Source organism: Myodes glareolus, chromosome 2 (genome assembly GCF_982192425.1).
Source record: "Myodes glareolus chromosome 2, mMyoGla1.1, whole genome shotgun sequence".
NCBI lineage: Eukaryota > Metazoa > Chordata > Mammalia > Rodentia > Cricetidae > Myodes > Myodes glareolus.
In genome coordinates, this window is record NC_142027.1 from 93,401,132 (window position 1) to 93,422,321 (window position 21,190).

Genomic DNA, 21,190 nt, shown 5'->3' on the forward strand with positions numbered 1-21,190 from the left:
ATGTCCCTATCAGTAAATCTGGGTTACTAAAGAGCAGTTTGCCTCTAGGTTTTTAGGGCCAGGAGGAGGCTTGTATTGTACAGGGACATCAGCAGCTGACCAGACCAAGGAGGTCAGACTGTGCCACAACTCTGAAAGCAACAGTGAACACTTTGGGATGGACCTTAAAAGGCTTACCGGAACTCCTCTGGCAATGACCTACGGGTGGAGCAGACACCAACTTGGAGTTTCAGGGATAAAGGCAGAGGAGACGATATGGGGTTCTTTGTTTTGGTTTGGTTGAGTTTTTTGAGGCAAGGTTTCTTTGTGTAACCCTGGCCTTACTGGAACTCGCTCTGTAGACCAGGCTGGCTCGAACTCGGAGGTTTGCCTGCCTCTGCATACTGAGTGCTGGAATTAAAGGCGTGCACCACAGTCGCCCGGCTTTTGGGGGGGGGTGTAGGGGTGGGAGGGGGATTGGATTCTTTAGAAATCAAAAAAAGCTAGGCACCTAATTTCTCTTGATTAGATGAGGTCTCTACTTCACCCCCTTTTTAAGTACCTTGGACGTCTTTCCTCCCAGGAGACCCTGATTTGATAGGTAGGTGTTATCAGTGGGCCATAGGTGTAGAAAGCTTAGAGAGAACTGTACAAAAAGGTCAAAATTACAGTTCCCATTTATTAAGCACCCGCTGGGATGTACTCCACGGCACAGGAAGCATCCAAAAGAAAGTCCCTGCATGTACTAAGAAAAACTCCACCTGCAGTCACTCTTAACTTGGAGTCAGCCAGTCGTGAGAAACCCATGAACAGTACTTTCACTAGCTGGTTACATGTCGACTTGACACAAGCTAGAGTCATCAAAGAGGAAGGAGCCTCAGTTGAGAAATTGCTTCTATAATATCCACCTGTAAGGCATTTTCTGAATTAGTGATTGATGGGGGAGGGCCCAGTCCACTGTGGGTGATTCCCTCCCTTGACTGGTGGTCCTGGGTTCTATAAGAAAGCAGGCTGAGCAAGCCATATGGAGCAAGGCAGTTAGCAGTGCCCCTCCACGGCTTCTACATCAATGCTTGTCTCCAGGATCCTGCCCTGCTTGAGTTCCTGTCCTGGCTTCCTTCAATGATGAACAGTGCTGTGGAGGTATAAGCTGAATAAACCCTTTCCTCCCAACTTACTTTTTGGTCATGGTGTTTCATCACAGCAACAGATTCCCTAACTAAGACAGTAGTCTGGTGGGGATCTGTGACTGCCTAACATTGTTTACAGAGTTTTTATGATATTAAATAAGCATTTTCCTGAGGAAATGTGGTACTTGACTTCATGGGGTTCTCTAAGACTCCAGAAAAGGAGCTCTGTATTTAGACATTCCAGTACCCATTCTTAGTTGTTTTGGAGACAAGTTCTGCTATGTCTCCCAAGCTGGCTTCAACCTTTCAATCCTCCTCCTTCCACCTCCAGAGTATTATACAGGCATGTTCCACCGCTCCTAGTTTATGAAATGCTTGGGCTGGAACCCAGAACTTCCTGCATGCTAAGCAAGCGCTCTCCCAACTGAGTTACAGCCCAGCCCAGTCTTTTATGTCAACAGTTCTATTATACAGTCTCAGGACCACCTGAATCAGAATTACCTAGCATACTTATTCAGTAGCAGGTTCCTGGCCCCCACCCAAAAATTCTGAGTCAGTATTTCAGGGGTGGGGTGTGGGATGTTTTATTTCTTCCTGGCTCCTCGGCTTATTTTACTACATAGCTAAATGTGAGAATCATTGTTCTAAGTACCCATCTCTGTGGTAAAGGACTTATGAAATAAAGACTTGGAATTAAAGTTGGGATAAGGAGGTTTGGAACTGGTCTCTGTGTCCTCTCCTTAGGGGAGACCTCTAGATGTATGCTGATTTGTCATTGGGGTGGATTGGAAATCCCACTGGGATATGTCCCCCACTCCTGTATAAGACACTAATTAAGCTGGAATGTTCAGAGGAAGGACAAGCCATCCAGCCAAAGACGCAGGTGTGGTTTTGGTCCAAGAATCTAAGACTGAGTTAATCCTTTCCTGTGGGGTTACACCCCAAATCCACCACCTCCTGCTTCTCCCCTAGACAAACCAGTCCCAGGATCTTGTCTGAACTGCACAAAACCGACACGTCTAACCTTCTTTCTCTCCTGCTTTGCCTATGGGACATCTCCCTTGAAAGACAAGGCTGGGGCAGAAGGATCGGAAGGCCTCTGCATCGACAGTCCCTTCCCCCACCAGGCCTCATTCCTCCTCCATCTTCTCCCGCACCTCTGCAGGCAGTCCCTCATAAAGGGTGTCCTCCACCAACAGCCCTGACTTCTTCAGCCCCTTGCAGTCACCAAGTTCTTCCGGCAGAGCCTCCAACCGGTTGCCCTTGAGCTCCAGACGGCTGAGGGTCCTGAGGGCGGCCACATGGGGTGAAAGCTGAGTTAGGTGGTTGTAGCCCAAGAGCAATGTCCGCAGCTTCTGGCAGAAGAACAGTTCATCAGGCAGACTCTCTAGTGCATTGTAGGAGAGCGCTAGATGCTGGAGGCTTTGGAGAAGGCCCAACTCAGGTGGCAGGGAGCGAAGCCCATTGTGGGACACGTCTAGCAGGCGGAGGCCAAAGCACTGGCCAAGCTGCGGGGGAAGAGTCTCGAGCTTGTTGTGACTGAGGTAGAGCTGCTCCAGGCCCCGGAGCTTCCTCACATGCTCAGGAACATAGGCTATCTGGTTGTGCCACAGCCTGAGAGTGACCAGCTTCCGACAGTGCTGGAAGCTGAGAATTTCCTCTATAGACCTAAGGTGGTTGTCCTTGAGGTCAAGCTCCTGCAGAGCTCCCAGGCTAAAGACTGCGTGGGGGATACGCTCCAGCCCGCAGGCCACCAGCTCCAGTTCCCGCAGCACTGCCAGCTTTTTGAGGCTGTTGAGGGCAAGCAAGCGAGCCCCATCATTGTGCAGGCTGAGTCGCTGAAGGTGTCCGGCCACGTCAGTCACGCTGGCTGGCACCTTCCCAGCGTTGCTACGCAGAGACAGTACCTTGAGCTGCTTAAGTTCCCGAAGGCTCTCAAGGGTGGCAGCGCGGGCCATTTCTGGGGGGAAGAGCCCTTCCAGATGCAGTTCCTCCAAACCTCGAAGTCCAAACACCCAGAGGGGCACCTCTCGCAGCTCCTCAAACTTGACATAGATCACCTTCAGGCGATCCCGCAGGAAGATCTGTGAAGAGAAGGGCAGCCTGGCTGGCGAGTGAAGCAGGCTGAGCTCCTGAAGGTTCACAAGCTGGGAGAGCCCTGGAGGGAAGGAGATGTCACAGATGGCCTCCAGTCTGAGGGCTTCCACCTCACTGAGCTCAAAGACCGTGTCAGGCAATCCAGGGAGCATGCAGAGGGCCAGCTCCAGCCGGCCACGTGTGTTGCGCTGCAGCTTCTGCCTCAACTTCTCAGGTGTCCACTCGTGGTTGAGGTTGAGTTGCTTCAGGCGGCTTTCACTGACTTCCGAGAGGAAGACGGCAAACCGTTTAGAATAGAGGGAGTCATACTGGTCAATGAGGTGGAGCATGAAGGCGAAGTCGTTCTTCACATCCGGGATGTCATTCATTCCTGTCTCCTCCCGCACAGAACGGAAGGAATACTCTTTGAGGGGTCTATGGAAGAGCCAGTAGAGCGTGTACAGGCAGGTGATGCCATAAACGCACACGAAAGAGATGTAGCAGAAGGCCAACTTAGAGAAGAGGTGGGCCTTGGTGTGGTTGCAGCAAAAACTGGCGTACCCTGTGACCTCTGAGGTCTCTACCCTGCAGGACACCAGAAAGCTGATTTTCTCCACATAGACCAGGTTGTAAACCAGGATGGCAAAAAACTTGCACACTTTGAGCACTGTCTGCCGGATATACATAGAGTAGAGGATGTCACCCTCTTCCACGTGCACGCGGAACTTCTTGACCTTCTCAAACAAGGCCTTAGCTTGTTCACCCTCCTTCTTGTCCAGCAGAGTGACAACTGGAGGCTCGGTCACCACTTTCTCAGGCTCTACCAGCACTTTCTCCTTTTCGCCTTCACCTGCCTTTCCTGATCCTGCCCCTGTTGTGGTGACGGTGGACACCATGGCCCGTCCAGCAGCTGGGCCCTTGTGGTTCTCCCCAGACACCTCAGACAAAGCCCTAGTGGTCCAGGGGGAATCAAAACACTTGCCCAGGATGGAGATGAAGTGTTCAATCTTGGAGCTGGTGCCGGGGAATTTGAACCAAAAGCTGGTACAGACCATGAAGATAAGAGTGTGAATGACTACCAGGTAGGGGAAGTACTTGGCATACCAGTGGAGGGCTGTCTCATAACACAGCTGGTTAATAAAGCTGTACTGTTGGAGGTCTAGGTTGTTTTTGAGGCCGCTCAGTTCTCGGAGGCCCCCCATCTGCTCAGAGACCCCTTGAGGTAAGAGCTGCTGACAAGGAGCCTCTGATAAGTTCTCTCGGGGTTCATGGCTGGGCAGGCAGATGATCTTGTCCTGTGTCACCTGGGGATAGGAAGAGAGCGGGAGACCATAAAGGGACTGGGGATTGTACAGAAGAGAAACAGGCTGAGGTGGGAGATAGACTGCTGTCGACTGTTTGAATGTGGAAGAGCTGTCAAACCTCAGCATCATCTGAAAAGGATACTGGAGGGTGGGGGTATAGCTAAGTTGGTAGAGTGCCTGCCTAGTACACACCAGTTTCGGTTCTCACCAATGCATAAACTGGGCTTGGTGTCACATACCTATAATCCTAGCACACAGAAGATGGGAGCAGGAGAATGAGGAGTTTAAGGTCATTCTTGGCTTCATAGTAAGTTCAAGGTCAGCCTAGGATATAAGACACCCTGTCTCAAAAAAAAAAAAAATCCCAACCCCTAGTCCCTGTGACCTCATTTGGAAGTAGGATCTTTATACAGGTAATCATAGCAGAGTCATGATCCATTTAGGGTGGAAATATACCTTAGTTGGTAGGGCTTGCCTAGCATGATGAAGCCCTGGCGTCCCATATCCAACACTGTGTAAACTGAGTGTTATGTGCACATATGTAATACCAGTACTTGGGAAGGATCAAAAGTTCATCTATCTATTTTTTTTTTAAGTTCTAAAGCAGGACATGGTGGTGCATACCTTTAATCCCAGCACTCAGGAGGCAGAAGCAGGTAAATCTCTGAGTTCGAGACCAGCCTGACTAGAAAGTGAGCTCCAGGACAGCCAGGGCTACACAGAGAAACCCTGTCTCAAAAAAACCAAATAAAGAAATTTTAAGGTTTTATTAATAACAAAATTCCACCCACAAGAAAAACAAGTTGGGCCTGGTGATGCTAGCCTATAGTTCTAGTTACTTGGGAAGCTGAGGCCTGGGCTACAGAGTGGGCACAACTTCTAGACATCTTCAGTAGACACTGGTCCAAGGGAGAAAGTTGGCAGGATTCAGCTCAGTGGTAGAGCTCTGGCCTAGAATCCCCCAGTGAGGGACTGAGGGTTTGGCTCTGCAGTAGAACCCATGTGTAGCATTGGAAGCCTTGACTTCTATCCCCATTGCCACAAGAAAGAAAAAAAGTGTGACAATGAGGAAACCCTAATATTACTGTAGACTTTAGTGGCACTGCTTGTGGGAATGGAGGCGAGGAAGGTAGCACTTAGAATCGGTCTGTGTGTGAGCTTTGGCTCTGGCTCCCTCTTCTTTGTGTCTCTTATTTCATTGGTGATATATTTTTTTAAAGATTTATTTATTTATTATGTATACAACATTCCTTCCATGATGCTTGCATGCCAGAAGAGGGGGCACCAGCTCTCATTATAGATGGCTGTGAGCCACCATGTGGTTGCTGGGGATTGAACTCAGGACCTCTGGAAGAGCAGTCAGTGTTCTTAACCTCTGAGTCATCTCTCCAGCCCCCATTGGTGATATTTTTTTCTATTGCGCTTAGGTCCTCATGTAAACTAGGTGAGTGATCTAATACTGATATTTTTCTCCTTTTCTATGTATTTATTGTATTTTAGAGATGGGATCTCATTGTGTGGCCCAATTGACCTGCAACTCCCAAGCCCAACTCATTCTCTGTGTTAGGAATCCAGGTGTCTACTGCCACACCTGACCTTAATTTTAATTTTGAGAGACAGTCTTGAGAAGATGTCTAGACTGGTCTCAAATTTGTGATCCTCCTGCCTCGGCCTACAAAGTAACTAGGGTTATAGACATTCACCAAGACACCCAGGCTCTTTCTCCCTCTTCTTGGGTGACTTGAAGACTTTCAGGACTTCAAGTGCAAGTCCCACCCCTTTAGAGAATCACTCTTTACCTGGAGGGTGAAGTGGAAGACACTTCCCTGTCTCATCATCATTGTGGGACCTTACCCATCTGTATAGTGAGTTGAAGACACATGCTCCCAATCATAAGCATTGCCATGGTAAGACCATGCCCCTTATGGTCTTGACCTTCACCTGGAGGGTGCAGCTCAAGACCCCAGTCAGGAGTAGCACCACAGAGAAGCCCAGTGCCTTCATGACAGAAGGGGATATAGAGTGGCTAAGAACACTTGAACCCGGAAAAAAAAAAAGCAGTCAGTGGTAAACACTTTAATCCCAGCACTTGGGTGGCAGAGGCAAATGGATCTTGGTGAGCTTGAGGCCAACCTGGTCTACAGGGCTAGTTCCAGGAGAGTCAGGGCTACACAGAGAAACCCTGTCTCAACTCCCCCCCCCCAAAAAAAACCCCCAAAACCTCTCATCCATAACTTTAGTTCCAAAGAAACCTAACACAGTCTTCTGACCTCCACAGGTACCAAACATATATGTGGTACACATACAAGTAAACACACATACACATAAAAGAAAATACATTTGTTTTTTAAAAAGACCCACAAATAAGGAGTGTTGCCAAGGTGTGGTGCCATTCCTTCACATCCTCACCACTCTCTGGCCTCACCCCTCACCTGTAAAGAGCAACCCAAGACCCCAGTCATTAGAATGGCCATGAATATGTCCACAGCGAAACCCGGATCCTTCATCCCCTTTCCCTGTCTGCCCTGACTGTTGCCTAGCTCAGTGCCACCGTGCAGCCTACCTCTTCACATTTCACCCCCTGTCAAGAAGGCACTTCCTAAAATCCTGATGGTAAGGACTGCCAGCTGTTTGGCCCTGCCCTTTTTTGTCTCGTTCCTCACCTGAAGGGTGCACCCGAAGACCCCAATCATGAGCATAGCCACAGTGAGGTACTCAGCCAATACATCCCACCAGGGCTTGAGCACCTTGAATGCAGGCTGCTGTTCTGTGAACTGCTTGAACTCCGCCACTGGGATCATCCTGCCTATAGGAGTTAGGAGACAAGAGGGTTTGAGACATGGTGAGAGCAAGGCTATGCCTGGTAGGAGAAACCCCAGAAAAGCCAGACACTCTCAGCCCTGCTAGAACTTTCTAGAATCTATGAGCCATATGCTCCCTTCCCCCTCTTAGCCTGGGACTTGTTGCTTCCTTTGGAACTCACCTCCTTCCCAGTCTCACAGCTCCTCCTGCTCCCAAAAGCCCCTACTTGCTCTGCCTGCCCTCTCTGAACTCACGAGAGTGAAAACACACAGGGCAGCTGTCCTCCAGCCTCCTCCTCCAACCTCCTCCTGGAGCCACCCACCCCTGGAGGAGAAAGCCTGTGACATTCTCTGTGATATTCTTTTACTCTCTAGCTGCCCTCTTACCTCCACCCAGACACCAGAGTGTCCCTGGGCTCAAGACTTCCGGGGTGTGCCCCCTGACAGGGGTGCTCTGGGCACCACCTCCAATCCCCAACCGGAAAAGCCGGCTGGGGAAAAGCAAGCTGGAGCGTGGCTGTGCTCTAGTTAAGGACCTTAGGGGTTAGGGTGTGGCCAGGCTGAAGGCTACTGAGCCCTGGAGGCATGTGCCAAGACACCTGAGTGTTCAGATAGGGACCAGAATTCAGAATTTGAGAAGTAGAAACCTGGGCCCTGAGAGGGAGGAGTGTGTTGGAATGTCTGAAGCACGAGGATCCCTAAAACCTGAAAAACTCTCAGGGTGACACCTATGACTGGAGCCTGGCACGGGGCTGGACTGCCAGGCTCCAGGGCTGCCAGCCCACTCTGTCTATCTCTGGTTTCCTTTTCTACTAAGGTATCATTATTGCAAAGGCCAGGCCTAAGTCACACGGGGGTGTAGGATGCAAGCTAGGACATCACTCTTCTCGGAAGTCAGTTACTTGTTCAGGGAAAGCAAAAAGTGAGAGTCTCTGGGCAGCCCACCCCTGCCAGCATCCAAGCCTTTCTGTGAGCATGTGTGTGTGTACATGTGCCACAATGTCATGTAGGTCAGAGGAACCACAGCAGTCCGTTCTCTCCTGCCATCATGTGGGTCTTTGGTATGGAACCCAGATCATCAGCCTTGGTCGCAAGCACCTTCACCCTGAGCTATATTGCTGGACCCCTCTATCCCTTATCTTAAACAAGTTCCTGGGAAGCTAGGTATGGTAGCCAGCCAGCACTGTAATCCTAACACTCGGGAAGCTAAGACAGGAGGATTTGGAGTTTGAGGCCAGCATTGGCGTTACAGAAAGAGACCCTGTCTCAGTGCAGTGAAACAGACACAGGCCGGCAAACCTGCTCAGGAGATAAAGTGCTTGTCATGCAGTCACGAGAACATCTGTGTGATCCCGACAGCCATGAGAAGGCAGAGTGGTGCATGTGTGTACTCCCAGTGCTGAGGAGGTAGAGACAGGCGGATCCGTGGGCCTCACTCGCAGCCAGCCTAGCCTAACTGGCAAGTCTCAGGTTCAGTGGGAGACTCCGTCTCAGATAAGGTAGAGAGTGACAAAGGAAGACATGTGACTGAAGGTGCCTACACACACACGCGCACAACACACAACCACACTCACATACGTGCACACTTGAGAGAGATGGAGGACAGACAGAGAAAGAGGGAGAAACAAAATCAACAGCATCCTAGGAGCCCTTTGTCCTGTTCACTTATGGCTCTGGCCAAAAATGGGGTATCTGTGTCACCAACCAACTGTTCGGACACATCCACATCTCCTGTATCTGCCTCTGTCTCTCCCAAGGGTTTGTAGCAAGTGAAGTGAAGGTAGGGGTTGAGAGCCTACTCACTAGGCTGAGAGACAGGTGCTGCACAACCAGACCCCTTCACCACTCTGGGGTAGCTATCTCTATATAGTAGAAGGGTCTGTGGGAAAGAGAGCAGGTATTAAGGTTTCTCTTTTTTTTCCTTCCTTCCTTCCTTCCTTCCTTCCTTCCTTCCTTCCTTCCTTCCTTCCTTTCTTTCTTTTTTCCAAGACAGGTTTTCTCTGTGTAGCTTTAGAGTCTGTCCTGAAACTAGCTCTGTAGAACAGGATGGTCTCGAACTCACAGAGATCCGCCTGCCTCTGCTGGGATTAAAGGCATGCGCCACCACCGCCCAGCCCAAGGTTTCTTATACAAGAGAGACAAGACGGAGGCCCCCAATTCATCCTGAATCGGGTACATGCAAGGAAGTGACCAGAGAACAGGATCCTTTATATGACGGTTGGTCTGTATGCTCACCAAACACTCCCTAGTCCTAAGAAAAAAAGCTTTAAAAAAAGCCTCAAGCTGGGGAGATGGCTCAGTTGGTAGGGCACTTGTGTGGCAAATACAGTTCTCTGGATTTAGTCTCTAGCACCACCTAACTAGGCAGACTGGCACATGCCTGTAATCTCAGCTCTTTGGGGTCTGATTTAGGAGGATCAGAGTTCAGAGTTATCCTCAGCTACATAGGGCACTCAAGGCCAGCCTGGGCTACATGAAATCATGTTGCAAGAAGGCTTTTTTTTTTTTTTAAATCCCCTTAGCCTGGAGCTGTAGCTCAGTGTTGAGTGTTTGCAAGAGAGTCTCCACGACTGGAGGGGAAAAAAAATCCCAATTTCCATCGTTTGATAGAGATGATGGCCCAGAGAGAAGAGAGAGAAGGCTCGGCAGCTAAGAGCACACACTGCTCTCGTAGAGGACCAGAGTTCAATTCTCAGCACCCACAGTGCTCACCACCCCTTGTAATTCCAGCTCTAGAGCCTCCAGCCACCTAACATCCTCTTCTGGCCTCCAACAACCCCTGTCGTGCACACAACACACAAATAAAATTAAAATCTTAAAAGAAAATGAACTCAGAGCATCTTACTGATACCCAGGGTGACAATCTGAAACAAGGGATAGTAATGCCCACATTGGGCTCCCGTTGGATCCTTCTGAGGCACTGCTCAAAGGCTGCTACACATGCAGGCAGGGACCAACTCCCTGTCTCCACTTTCCATGACCAGTCTCACAAGTTCCCCAATGCTGCCAACCCAGTCTCACAGGTCAGAGGTCAGAAAACAGGAGCCCTCTGCGCAGCTCCCAGGAACAAGACACACACACAAAACAGACAGACAGACACAATCAGAGGGAGACACAGGGATTATCATTGTCTGACTCCATGACTCAAACTCCATCTTCCGGAACCTGCCATTAAATCCTAGCAGGCAGATACAGGGTTGGCCCCTCTTGCTATGTCTGAACAGAGCTGGTGGGAGGGTTTAGCAGGAGGGACTCACAGAACTGGGGGAAGTGTAGAGAAAAGTAGCAAGGGAGTCTATATGAAAGACTGTCTCGTGTTGCTCTCAAGGCTGATTTTTTTGGCTTTGTTTTTAAGTTTTTTTTAAATTTTATGTGTGTATGCATGTGTGCAGGTGTATGCATGTGTGTGTGCATAGTGGTTGGTGTTAGGTGTCTTCTACTGCACTCTGTCTTATTTATTAGTGGTTGCGTGTGTGTGACTGTATGTTGTATGTGTGAGTGTGTGACTGTATGCTGCGTGTGTGAGTGTGGTGTGTGTGAGTGTGGTGTGTGCGACTGTATGCTGTGTGTGTGAATGTGGTGTGTGTGACTGTATGCTGCGTGTGTGAGTGTGTGAAGATCAAGAACAACTTCATGGCATCCATCCTCTCCTGTCTTTATGTAGGCTCTGGCTACAGGTGTTTGCGCTTGCTTGCTAAGCTATCTTACCTAAGTTATCTTACCTGTCCTCATCGCCCCACCCCACTGAAATCTGAGGGTCAGCATTTTAGCTGGACTGGCTAGTCATTGAGACCCTGGAATTCACTAAAGTTACCAATATGTCCTAGCATGCCCTGCTTTAATCTGAGTGTTGGAGATTCAAACTCAGGTCCTCATGCCTTCACAGCAAGCACCTTACCCACTGGGCTACCCCCAAACCCTCCCTTTCCTCCTCCTTATTATGTGTGTGTGTGTGTGTGTGTGTGTGTGTGTGTGTGTGGTTTTTCGAGATAGGGTTTCTTTGTAGCTTTGGAGCCTGTCCTGGAACTAGCTCTTGTAGGCCAGGCTGGTCTCAAACTCACAGAGATCCACCTGTCTCTGACTCCCAAGTGCTGGGATTAAAGGCGGGCGCCACCACCGCCCGGCTAACATCAAAGTCTTTTCTTTTATATGTCAGGGTTTCATGTGACCCAGGATGTCCTTGAACTAGGAAAGTGGTGGGTGAGGGATGATGACCTTGAACTCCTGATCCTGCTTCGGTCTCCCAAGGGCTGGGATTACTGGCTGTACCATCCCTTATTATTTTTTTAAGACAAGTTCTTGCTATATAGCCCAGGTTATCCTTGTGCTGGCTGTGTAGCACAAGATGAACCCAAAATTCCAATCCCCCTTCCTCAGCCTCTTAAGTGCTGGGATTACAGAAGTGTGCCGCCGTGCCCAGCCTAACGCTGAATGTCATCCCTATTTTGGAAATACAAGGGTAGAGACCTTTGCCTTGGAGAATGAACATAACCCATGAAGATTTCACTGTTACAAGTATCAGTTGAGTCTAGCCAATGTTCACCTCCTGTTTGATGACACCTACTCTGTTCCATCAGTGAAAGCACCCCAATGGCTCAGTCAGGAAAGAGTTTAATTCACAACTGTGAGGACCCAAGTGATAATCCCAGCAGGGCAGCCTGGATCCATAACCCAGCACAGTGGGGTAAAGCAGGTAGATCCCTGCACATCATTGGTGAGATAGTCTAGCCAAACATGAGCTTCAGGTTCAGTGAGAAATGGCTCAAAAAAATAAAACCATTGAGGAGGACATCCCAAGTCAATCTTTGGTCCCTATACACACCCACACCCAAGAGGGGTGTCCCAGAAGGCCAGGCTTGGGAGGAGCTTGCAAACTCCTTCCCACATCTATGCCCTGCTTCTGATGCTGGAATGGAAGCAGAGGATGCTCCAACCTCGTTCAGCCTCCGCAACTTCATATCACACTAAGGGGCAAGAAAGGAACAGCAAAGTGCTTTAACCTTTTAGAGTACAAAGTCAGAAAGAGGGATATGGCTCAGTTGTTAAGAGTTATGGCTCAGGCCCTGGGTTCAAGTCCCAGCACCACATAAAAGCTGGAATAGTGGCACACATCCCTGTAATCCTCCTCAGGATAGAGGCAGGAGGACCAACACATCAAGGTCAGTCTGAGATGTGTGGAGAGCTTGTTAGAGTCAAGCCTGTGCCATAAGACCTTGTCTCAAACAAATATGAAAAACAACAACAAAAACCTCAAACCCAAATCACAAGGCTGCTCTGATGGCTCATTGGGAAAAGGTCCCTGCCTCCAAGCCAGAAGATGTGAGCTCAGTCTCAGGGGCCGTAGGCAGAAGGAGAGAACCAACTGGGACAACTGTCCTCTGACCTCTACGAGAGTGCCACGGCATGTGTGCACACACATACACACAAAATATAAAGTAAGAAAATTAAACACATAAACAAAGTCAAAGTTCAATTCCTATTCTTTTAACAAGGGAGTTACTGAGGTAAGGAAAAGTCACTCCTAGTGGCAAGTCTGGGGGCGGAGGCGGGGCACGGAGCTACGGACACCCAGGCGAGCACTTTCCCAAGCTTACTTTGCTGGGACTTGTAGGGGCTTTTGGAATCTTGAAGTCTAAGAACCTCAGGGAGCAGGGTGATGAGACTAGGGTTCTGTAGCTTCGAGGGTTCTCACTGAGACAAACTTTCTATCTTTCTCGGCTACCTCCACCATCCCATGTTGGGACAAGCTATGGTGGAAATCAAGACTCCCAAAGTCGTTGCCTGCCTGTTGATCTTCCTTCCTTCGCTTCGTCCCGGACTGCCTGGTTCCCAGGACACGAGCTCCTGGGGCCAGGCTGAGGGTTACGGCACCCCCTCTCACTCCCAGCCTCAACTCCCAGTGTGTGTGTGTGTGTGTGTGTGTGTGTGTGTGTGGTGGGGTGTGGTGTGGCGGAGGTTGCTCTCGCCCAGGCCACGGAGCCACCCCACCTGAGCGATCCTCCCCTGGGTCATTCCCTGGTTCCAGGCTGACCTCCTCCCGTGGGACAAAATTCCTCAACCCCAGCTACTTACCTCTCAGGGATGGAACTCCGGGCCCAACTCGTAGATCCCAGGGAATGGATCGACCGGGACTCTCGCAGAGTTCCCGGGCGGGCGGGCCGGAGAGGGTGAGTCAGGGAGGGCTGGGCCAGGAGCCCGGGAGCCCGGGAGCCGCCCCGCCCCGCCCCCGGGATGATTCGGCCCCGCCTCGCTGCCGTCGCTCCCAGGTCGACCCTTCTTTGCACCACGCGCCACGCGATCGCAAGCAAGGCGAGAGATTCCTAGAAAAGGGTCTTTCGAAGTCTTTAGCAGAAGTCTGCAGTCCCTCTAACTCCTGGCCATAGGGGCAAACTGGTATCCTGTAGACGCACCATCTGGGCAGGTGCTGGGAAAGTAGTTCTGGGATCCATTTCCTTCAACCCCTAAACATCCCCACCTGATACCAAAGCTCAGTCGAGGTCCGGATACCACAGGCTTCCGGCAGAAGACTAAGAGCAGAAGGCTAGCCCTCTTCCAGTGCTGACCTGCCATCAGGAGAAGTTTCCAACACAGGAAGTCAACCCAGTGTGGGTACTAGCCTGACTGACTGTCTCATCTTGGGCTTGTGGCCCATCCTGAAGGTTGAAGGGATGGCGTGGGGACAAACTTTTTCTCAGCCTGCGGCGTGCCAGGTGGTAGACCTGGGTGTGCAGGGTCAGAGGGTTCAGGCAGGAGGGATGGGAGCTGGAACTACTTCCTTCTCCCCCTCCCCCCAGCTCTCCTCCTCAGACTACCCTCGAATGCTCCAGACAGAGGAAGATGACCTTGAATTTTCGATCCTCTGGCCTCCAGCATCTGAGTCTCCACCACCTGAGAGGATTAAGGAAGGGTTTGCAGGCTGAGGGATTACGGGGCGGCCTGTGTCATCACAACGCAGGTTTATATAGTGCTGGGGATGGAATCTAGATGCCAGGCAAGCTCTCCATCAGATGAACTAAACCTCCAGCTTCTGAGAGCCTCAGTAACAAACAAAACAACAACTCAACAAAATTAAAAACTCACCCTGCCTCACCACTACCACCACGACTACCCAGGTCTCACCATCAGCTGAGAGGGGCTTTGGCAGTCAGAGACCATCAAATCAAGAATACTTCATCTGGGGGCAGCCGAATTTGAGCCTTTGTGTGCTCTCAGTCTGAAATGCCTTCTGAATGGGAAACCTGCCACTTAGACTAATGAGGAGAGCGAACATGCCCTCCACTCAACACACGTGCGCGCGCACACACACACACACACACACACCTGCAGGAACATACACACACAGAGAAAAAGAATTTGGGAGCTGGAGAAATGGCACAGAAGTTAAGAGTGTGCACTGCTGTCGCCGAGGATGTCCTAGCAACCATGTCTGGTGACTGACAACCAACTATGATGCTAAGGACACTTTCTTCTGGCCTCTGTAGGTGCCTGCATTCATGTGCACATATCTACCCACAGACACTAGTGTGCATACATAATCAAAAATGAAAGAAATCTTTTTTTAAAAAAAAATCTAGCACTTGGAAGAGGCCGGTCCACACTGCTGTCGGGTATCCGCCACAGAAGATTACAGAAACCAAAAAGCAAGGTCAGTACATTTAGAGACTTTCCCAGAACTAAGGACTTCGATGGATTAGGCCTTTGTTTCATTTTGGCTGGTGGTGCTGTCTATGTGTTAAGTTTTTTGGACTGAATGATACGTCTACCATGGAGTCAGTTGTGCTAGAGTTTGGGAGCCTTTACACATAGAGTTCCAGGACAGCCAGGGCTACATCGTGAGACTCATTTCCCCTTTCAGATCAGAAACTGGAAACCAATCAGAATTCTTTATGCCCAGAGTACTTCTTCAGGCAGCCCAAGTACAAACCTTTCTGTGTTTAGCAGGCTTTCCTCTTTCCCTCCTCCTCTTTTTCATTTCTTCCTGGCACTCAATATCAAACTCAAAACCTTCCTTAAGCCAGGCAAGCATACTGCCACCGAGCGGTGCCCTCAGTGTCCTGTTTATTGATCTTTGTTTAAAACAGAATGTTGGCCAGGCGGTGGTGGTGCATGCCTTTAATCCCAGCACTCGGGAGGCAGAGGCGGGCAGATCTCTGTGAGTTCGAGGCCAGGCTGGTCTACAAGAGCTAGTTCCAGTTACAGAGAAACCCTGTCTCGAAAAAAAAAAAAAACAAGAACAAGAACAACAACAACAACAACAACAACAAAACCCAAAAAACAAAACAAAAAAAGCCCCAAACCAAAAAGAATGTCACCATACTGCAGTCTAGGATAGCCTCAAACTTGCCAGAATCGTGTGTGTATGTGTGCGCGTGCGCGTGCGTGCACGCGTGTGTGTTTTGTTTTTAAGAAAGGATCTTTCTTTCTACGTAACACCTGCTGGAATTCTTCTGCCTCTCTGGTACACAGAAAGAAGACAGGCTCATTGCTTCATAGCCCTGACTGGCCTGGAACTCTCCATGTGGACCAGGCTGGTGGTGAGTATGAAACCCAAGCTACAAGCACAAACTGGCCTTGAACTCTCTGTGTAGTCAAGGATGAGCATGAACTCCTGATCCCTTTGTCCCCAACTCTCCAGGACTGGGGTCACAGGTTTGTGTGAACCCTCACCCAGTATATTTGGTGCTGGGATTAAAATTAGGGTTTATACCAGGCGAGCACCCTACATCTTAGCTACAACCCCTGCTCTACCCTTTGCTTCTGGATAGATAGACAATAAGCATTCAAAAAAGCCAGAATGGTAGCATAGCTTGTAATTCCAATACTAAAGAGACCCATACAAGAGGAACACAAATTTGAAGCCCGCCTGGGCAATGTACTGAGATTCTCAAAAAACATTAAACGATACTGGGGATGCAGCTCAGCTGACAAGATATCTGAACACTTGGGTTTGGATCTCTAGCACCCATGTTCAAGCCAGAGAGACAGACATAGGTGGATCCCTAGAGCTTGCTGGCCAGACACCCACTCTACCTAAATGGATGTGCTCCAGGTTCAGTGCCAGACTCTGCCTAAAAAACAAACAAACGAACAAACAAACAAACAAGGTGGAGGAGGCTGGAGAGATGGCTCAGAAGTTAAAAGCACATGCTGCTCTTGCAGAAGCCCTGAGTCTGATTCTCACCACCCACACCGACAGCTCATGATGTCCTGTGACTACAGCACCAGGGGATCATGGAGCCCTCTTCTGGCCTTTGCAGGTACTGTACTCCACCCACCCACAAACACAAAATTAAAAAAAATAAACTAGGGGACTGCAGAAGTGGCCCAGTTGTTAAGAGCAGTGGCTACTCTTGCAAAGGATTAGAGTTTAGTCTCTAGCAGCCAAGTGGAGGCTCACAACTGTATGCAATGCCACAGGGGATCTGCTGCCCTCTTCTGGCCTCCATGGGCACTGCACACACGTGGTATACATACATCAAACACCCACACACATAAAAATAAAAATGAAAAGCAATCAAGGATGACACAATGTTAACCTCTGACACACACATGCACACATGTGAACACACCCGTAACATATACAACAAAACAAAACAAAACAACAACAACAAAAATCTGAACAGTTAGCTGGGCATTGTGGCACCTACCTATATCCCAGCACTTAGGAGGCTGAGATGGTGGATCTGAATGAGTTTGAGGCCAACCTGGTGAGACCCTATTTCAAAAAACAAGTAAAATAACAAACCATCCAAACATCAGAACGCTTCCTAGAAATTTTTATTTAAAAAAAAATCCTATAAAAACACATGAGCCCCCCCCCCAAAGGAAGAAGTTAGTATAAAATACGTTCTGCGGACATAAGAAAGCAGGACAAAGCAGGAGCCAGTGAAACGGTTTTCTGAATTCTTCATGGAGGTGGAAACAGCTGAGCTGGTTGTTTCCCCTTGTCTTTCTGAGAGGTTCCCTGAAACCCCTTAGTCCCTAGGCTCTCTCTCTCTCTCTCTCTCTCTCTCTCTCTCTCTCTCTCTCCCCCCCCCCGTGTGTGTGTGTGTGTGTGTGTGTGTGTGTGTGTGTGTGTGTGTGGTTCAGAGGATCACCAGTGGGAGTCAGTTCTTTTCTTCTACTATGTGGATACTGGGGATCCAACCCAAGGTGTCAATCTTGGCATTGAGGGAGACCCTTTCCCCTCTGAGCCATCTCGAAGGCCCTTCTCTTTATTACTTTTGTTTGTTTGTTTGTTTGTTTGAAATAGTGTTTCTCTGTGTAATATCCTTAGCTGTTCTGAGACTCAGTTTGTAGACCAGGCTGGCCTTGAACTCACAAAGATCCACCTGCCTCTGCCTTTTGAGTCCTGTGATTAAAGGTGTGTGCCACCACACCTGGCCTTTTTAGGATACTTTTACTTACTCATTTTGTGTGTATGTGAGCGGCAGTGCCTGTACCATGGTGTGCTTGTGGAGGTTAGAGGAAAAACCTTCACAAGTCAGGTTTCTCTTTCAACTGTGTGGGGCCCAGGGATCAAACTCTAGTCTTTGGATCATCTGCTTACTAGCAGATACCTTGGCCAGCTGAGCCATTTTACCAAGTATAAAACCTTCGAGTATAAGTCGGGTAGTGGTGGCACACACCTTTAATCTCAGCACTTGGGAGGCAGAGGCAGATGGATCTCTGTGAGTTTAAGGCTGGCCTGGTCTACAGAGTGAGTTCCAGGACAGGCTCCAAAGCTACACAGAGTGATCCTGTCTCAAAAACAAACAAACAAAAAACAAAAACAAAAACCATTAAATCAAACCAAACAAGCAAAATAACAAAACAGAAAAACTTTACAAAACCTTCAAGTATAAATAAAATCTTGATGTGTGTCCCAAGATGTTTAAATGAAACTCCTGACTGAGTTCAAATGAGCTTAACATCTTGCTACCTCTTCCCAAGTGACTGCTGTTACAGTTGCACACTGACTTGCCTGGCTTCATTCTGGTTGATGGGAATTTGGAGGTTTTTTTTTTTTAAAAAATTTATTGTCATTTTAATAATGTTTTAATCATTATTATGTGTGTGGTTGTTTTACCTTCACGAATGTCTGTGTACCACATGCATGCCTGGCGCCCATGGAGGCCAGAAGAAGGCATTGGATCCCTTGGAGCGGTCGGTACAGATGGTTGTGAGCTGTCATGTGTGTTCTGGGAATTTATCTGGGTCCTCTGCAATATCAACCAGTGCTCTTCTCTGCTGAACCATTTCTATAGCCCATGGAGAGTTTAAATTCCAGTTAAACACAGAGCAGATTTAATAGATGCTTAGAAGATCCCTTGGCAATAGACAGAACGTGGGCGGTCAGGCCTCTGAGCAGGTGGATGTAATTCAGGAAGGGCGCTGTGTGTGGACATATATGATCAAAGAGGCAGGGGAGCTAGGGGCTCACAGAGATGACAGTTAGTAGATCTGGGAGGTGGCAAGGATCAGAAGGACAAGATCAGGAGTCCAAAGAGGGGGGGTACTCGGTTCTGAGAGTTTCTACTTTTCTCTGCTGTTTCTGTATCCTTGGATGAGCACAGCTCTTTTTTGGCTCCTTCGTTTGCTTTCTGTGGGTGTACATGTTCATGCACATGTGTGTTTGGAGGTCAGAAGACAAGCTCAGGTGTCATGCCTCTGGATCTGAGACCTCAAGCACCTGTCAAAGTGTCCAGACTTAGACCGAGGACTCTTGCTTAGAAATAGAGACAGAGAAAACTGATTGAGAAGAGAACACGCTTGAGAGTGGGAGTGAGCTAATGAGCCGAGGGAAAGCCCAAAACTGAGTCCTGAACCATGTAACTCCTTGTAGGACTTTTATGTGGTGCCTGTCCCATCCATTTGTAGGCAATCCAGATGTTCCTTGAGCTGTTTGTGGGATAAAACCCAGATGGCAAAGGTTAACCTCCTGTCACAGTTCCGCCCTTTGCTGAGGCAGGGTCTCTCACTAGCCTAGGATTTTGCCAAGTAAGCTAAAGTAGCAAACTAACAAACAAGCTTCTAGGGACCCACTCATCTCCTCCCCCCTGCTGTTGCTGGGGTACAGGTACCTGCTGCATTGCACAGGGCTTTTTGAATAAGTTCTAAGGATGGAGCTCCTGTCCTTGTATTTGTGAGGCAACTCCTTTGACCAAATGAGTCCTCTCTGAAGCATATATTTGCTTAAAAAAACAACAAAACAACTTTTGATACATTTATTTACTTTTGCATTTTTTTTCTTTTTTTATTCTTTTTTAAATTATTTTTTTATTATGTATACAATATTCTGTCTGTGTGTATGTCTGCAGGTCAGAAGAAGGCACCAGACCTCATTATAGATGGTTGTGAGCCACCATGTGGTTGTTGGGAATTGAACTCAGGACCTTTGGAAGAGCAGGCAATGCTCTTAACCACTGAGCCATCTTTCCAGCCCCCTACTTTTGCATTTTTGTACAAACATGTGTCATGGCACATTTATGTGGATTCCAGGGATCAATCTCAGATCTCCAGGCTTGCCAAGAAAGCACTTTTGCCTGCTGAGCCCTCTCTCAGGCCTTAAATCAAGGTTTTAACATTCAGGAATAAGTCTTTTGTTGTTAGTTTGGCTCACAGGACTTAACTAGTTGGCTTCCTCATTTCTTTCTGCTCTACCTCAGGCTTTGGTTAAGTTGACTATCTCTTAGGGTGTGGTCGCTTATTCCAGTGGTCTTCTGCTGGGCTTTCTCTGTGTCTGAGTGTACAGCATTATCATATTTGTAGACTGAGTATCATCGGCCTGTGGTACTTTCTGATCCAGAGCCACTCCCAGAACTAAGCTCTCTATGGCTCGTCACTCCAGCTTACACCACACACACACACACACACACACACACACACACACACACACACACACACACGGTAAACACATGGGTACCCACATGCATGTGAGTAATTCATCTCTTCCTGGAATTCAGAGGGTTGCCTAAGTAAGGTGTGACTGGAAGCACTGGGCTGCGCTTTCTCCACTCAGGAGTTGTAACCAGCGGGTGAAGTAGAGCAGACTTGTGATTTCATCTCCTCATGCCCAGAGGCTAATGGGTGGCCACTATCTTGAAACTAGCCTGGGATACATAGTGAATTCCACCACAGTTGGCTACAGAGTAACACCTTGCCCCAAAAAAGCAAGCAATGGGGCAGTGAGATGGCTCAGCAGGTGTTCCAGAGGCTTCACAGGCTTCACGGATTCATTATGTAACCACACTCTTATCTCAAAATGGTGCCTGCTTTTCTTTCTTTTCTTTTCTCAGCCTGGTGTACATATCAAGTTATATGACAGGTAGGGCCACATTGTGTGACCTAATTTAAAACAAAACAAACAACTTTTTTTTTTTATGGTGTTGCTGTTCGTTATTTTCTAGGCAGGATCTCACTATGTCTGGCTGTTCTAGAACTCTCTATGTAAACCAGCTGGACTTGAACTCACAGAGATCTGCCTGCCTCAGCTTGCTGGGATTAAAGGTGTGTGTCACTATGACTGGCTGTTGCTGTTGCTGTTTCTTTTTTTCTTTTTTTTTTTTTTTTGAGACAGGGTCTCATACAGCCAAGGCTGTCCTCAAATTATCTCTCGCTGTGTAGCCAAGGATGATGCTGAACTCCTGATTTTCTTGTCTCCCCCTCCTAAAGGCTGGGATGACAGCTGCACACCACCATGCCAAGTTCATGTGTCACTGCAGAGGCTCTTTGTCTGTTGCAGAAGCACTTGCCAACTGAGCTTTATGCCCAGCCCTAAAAATGCTCTTAACTCTGGATCCAGTTCTTTTCTAGCCCTTCTTCTGGAACTTTCAGGACACTGGTCCAGAACTCATTTCTTTATCTAGCTAGCACTGTAATGGCTCAGCAAGCTTTGCTAAGTAGCCCAGGCTGGTCTTGA

The 21,190-nt window shown here is 48.6% G+C and overlaps 1 protein-coding gene across 5 annotated transcripts; it reads right to left on the reverse strand.

The window, feature by feature from the left end:
* Positions 1 to 638: 638 nt before the first annotated feature.
* Lrrc8e (leucine rich repeat containing 8 VRAC subunit E) lies at positions 639 to 13,482 on the reverse strand. 5 transcript variants are annotated; one of them, XM_048429066.3, is made up of 3 exons: positions 13,363 to 13,482; positions 7,153 to 7,295; positions 639 to 4,489 (listed from the first exon to the last, which is right to left on the reverse strand). In XM_048429066.3, exons 2-3 carry the CDS (start codon positions 7,288 to 7,290, stop codon positions 2,240 to 2,242), a joined length of 2,388 nt encoding a protein of 795 aa, XP_048285023.1. In that variant the 5' UTR covers positions 7,291 to 7,295; positions 13,363 to 13,482; the 3' UTR covers positions 639 to 2,239. The 5 variants fall into 5 exon arrangements, with proteins under 5 accessions (XP_048285023.1, XP_085540861.1, XP_085540855.1 ...); XM_085684735.2 differs by lacking the exon at positions 13,363 to 13,482 and adding an exon at positions 7,678 to 7,787; XM_085684729.2 differs by lacking the exon at positions 13,363 to 13,482 and adding an exon at positions 7,473 to 7,641.
* Between the last annotated feature and the right edge of the window lie 7,708 nt (positions 13,483 to 21,190).

What these genes read in the sequence shown, in the direction of transcription:
- Lrrc8e (XM_048429066.3), bottom strand. Translation starts at nt 7,290, where the DNA reads ATGATCCCAGTGGCGGAGTTCAAGCAGTTCACAGAACAGCAGCCTGCA. An exon ending in TCTTCGGGTGCACCCTTCAG is followed by an intron (nt 4,490 to 7,152) that starts GTGAGGAACGAG and finishes TCCTATCCCCAG; the next exon opens with GTGACACAGGACAAGATCAT.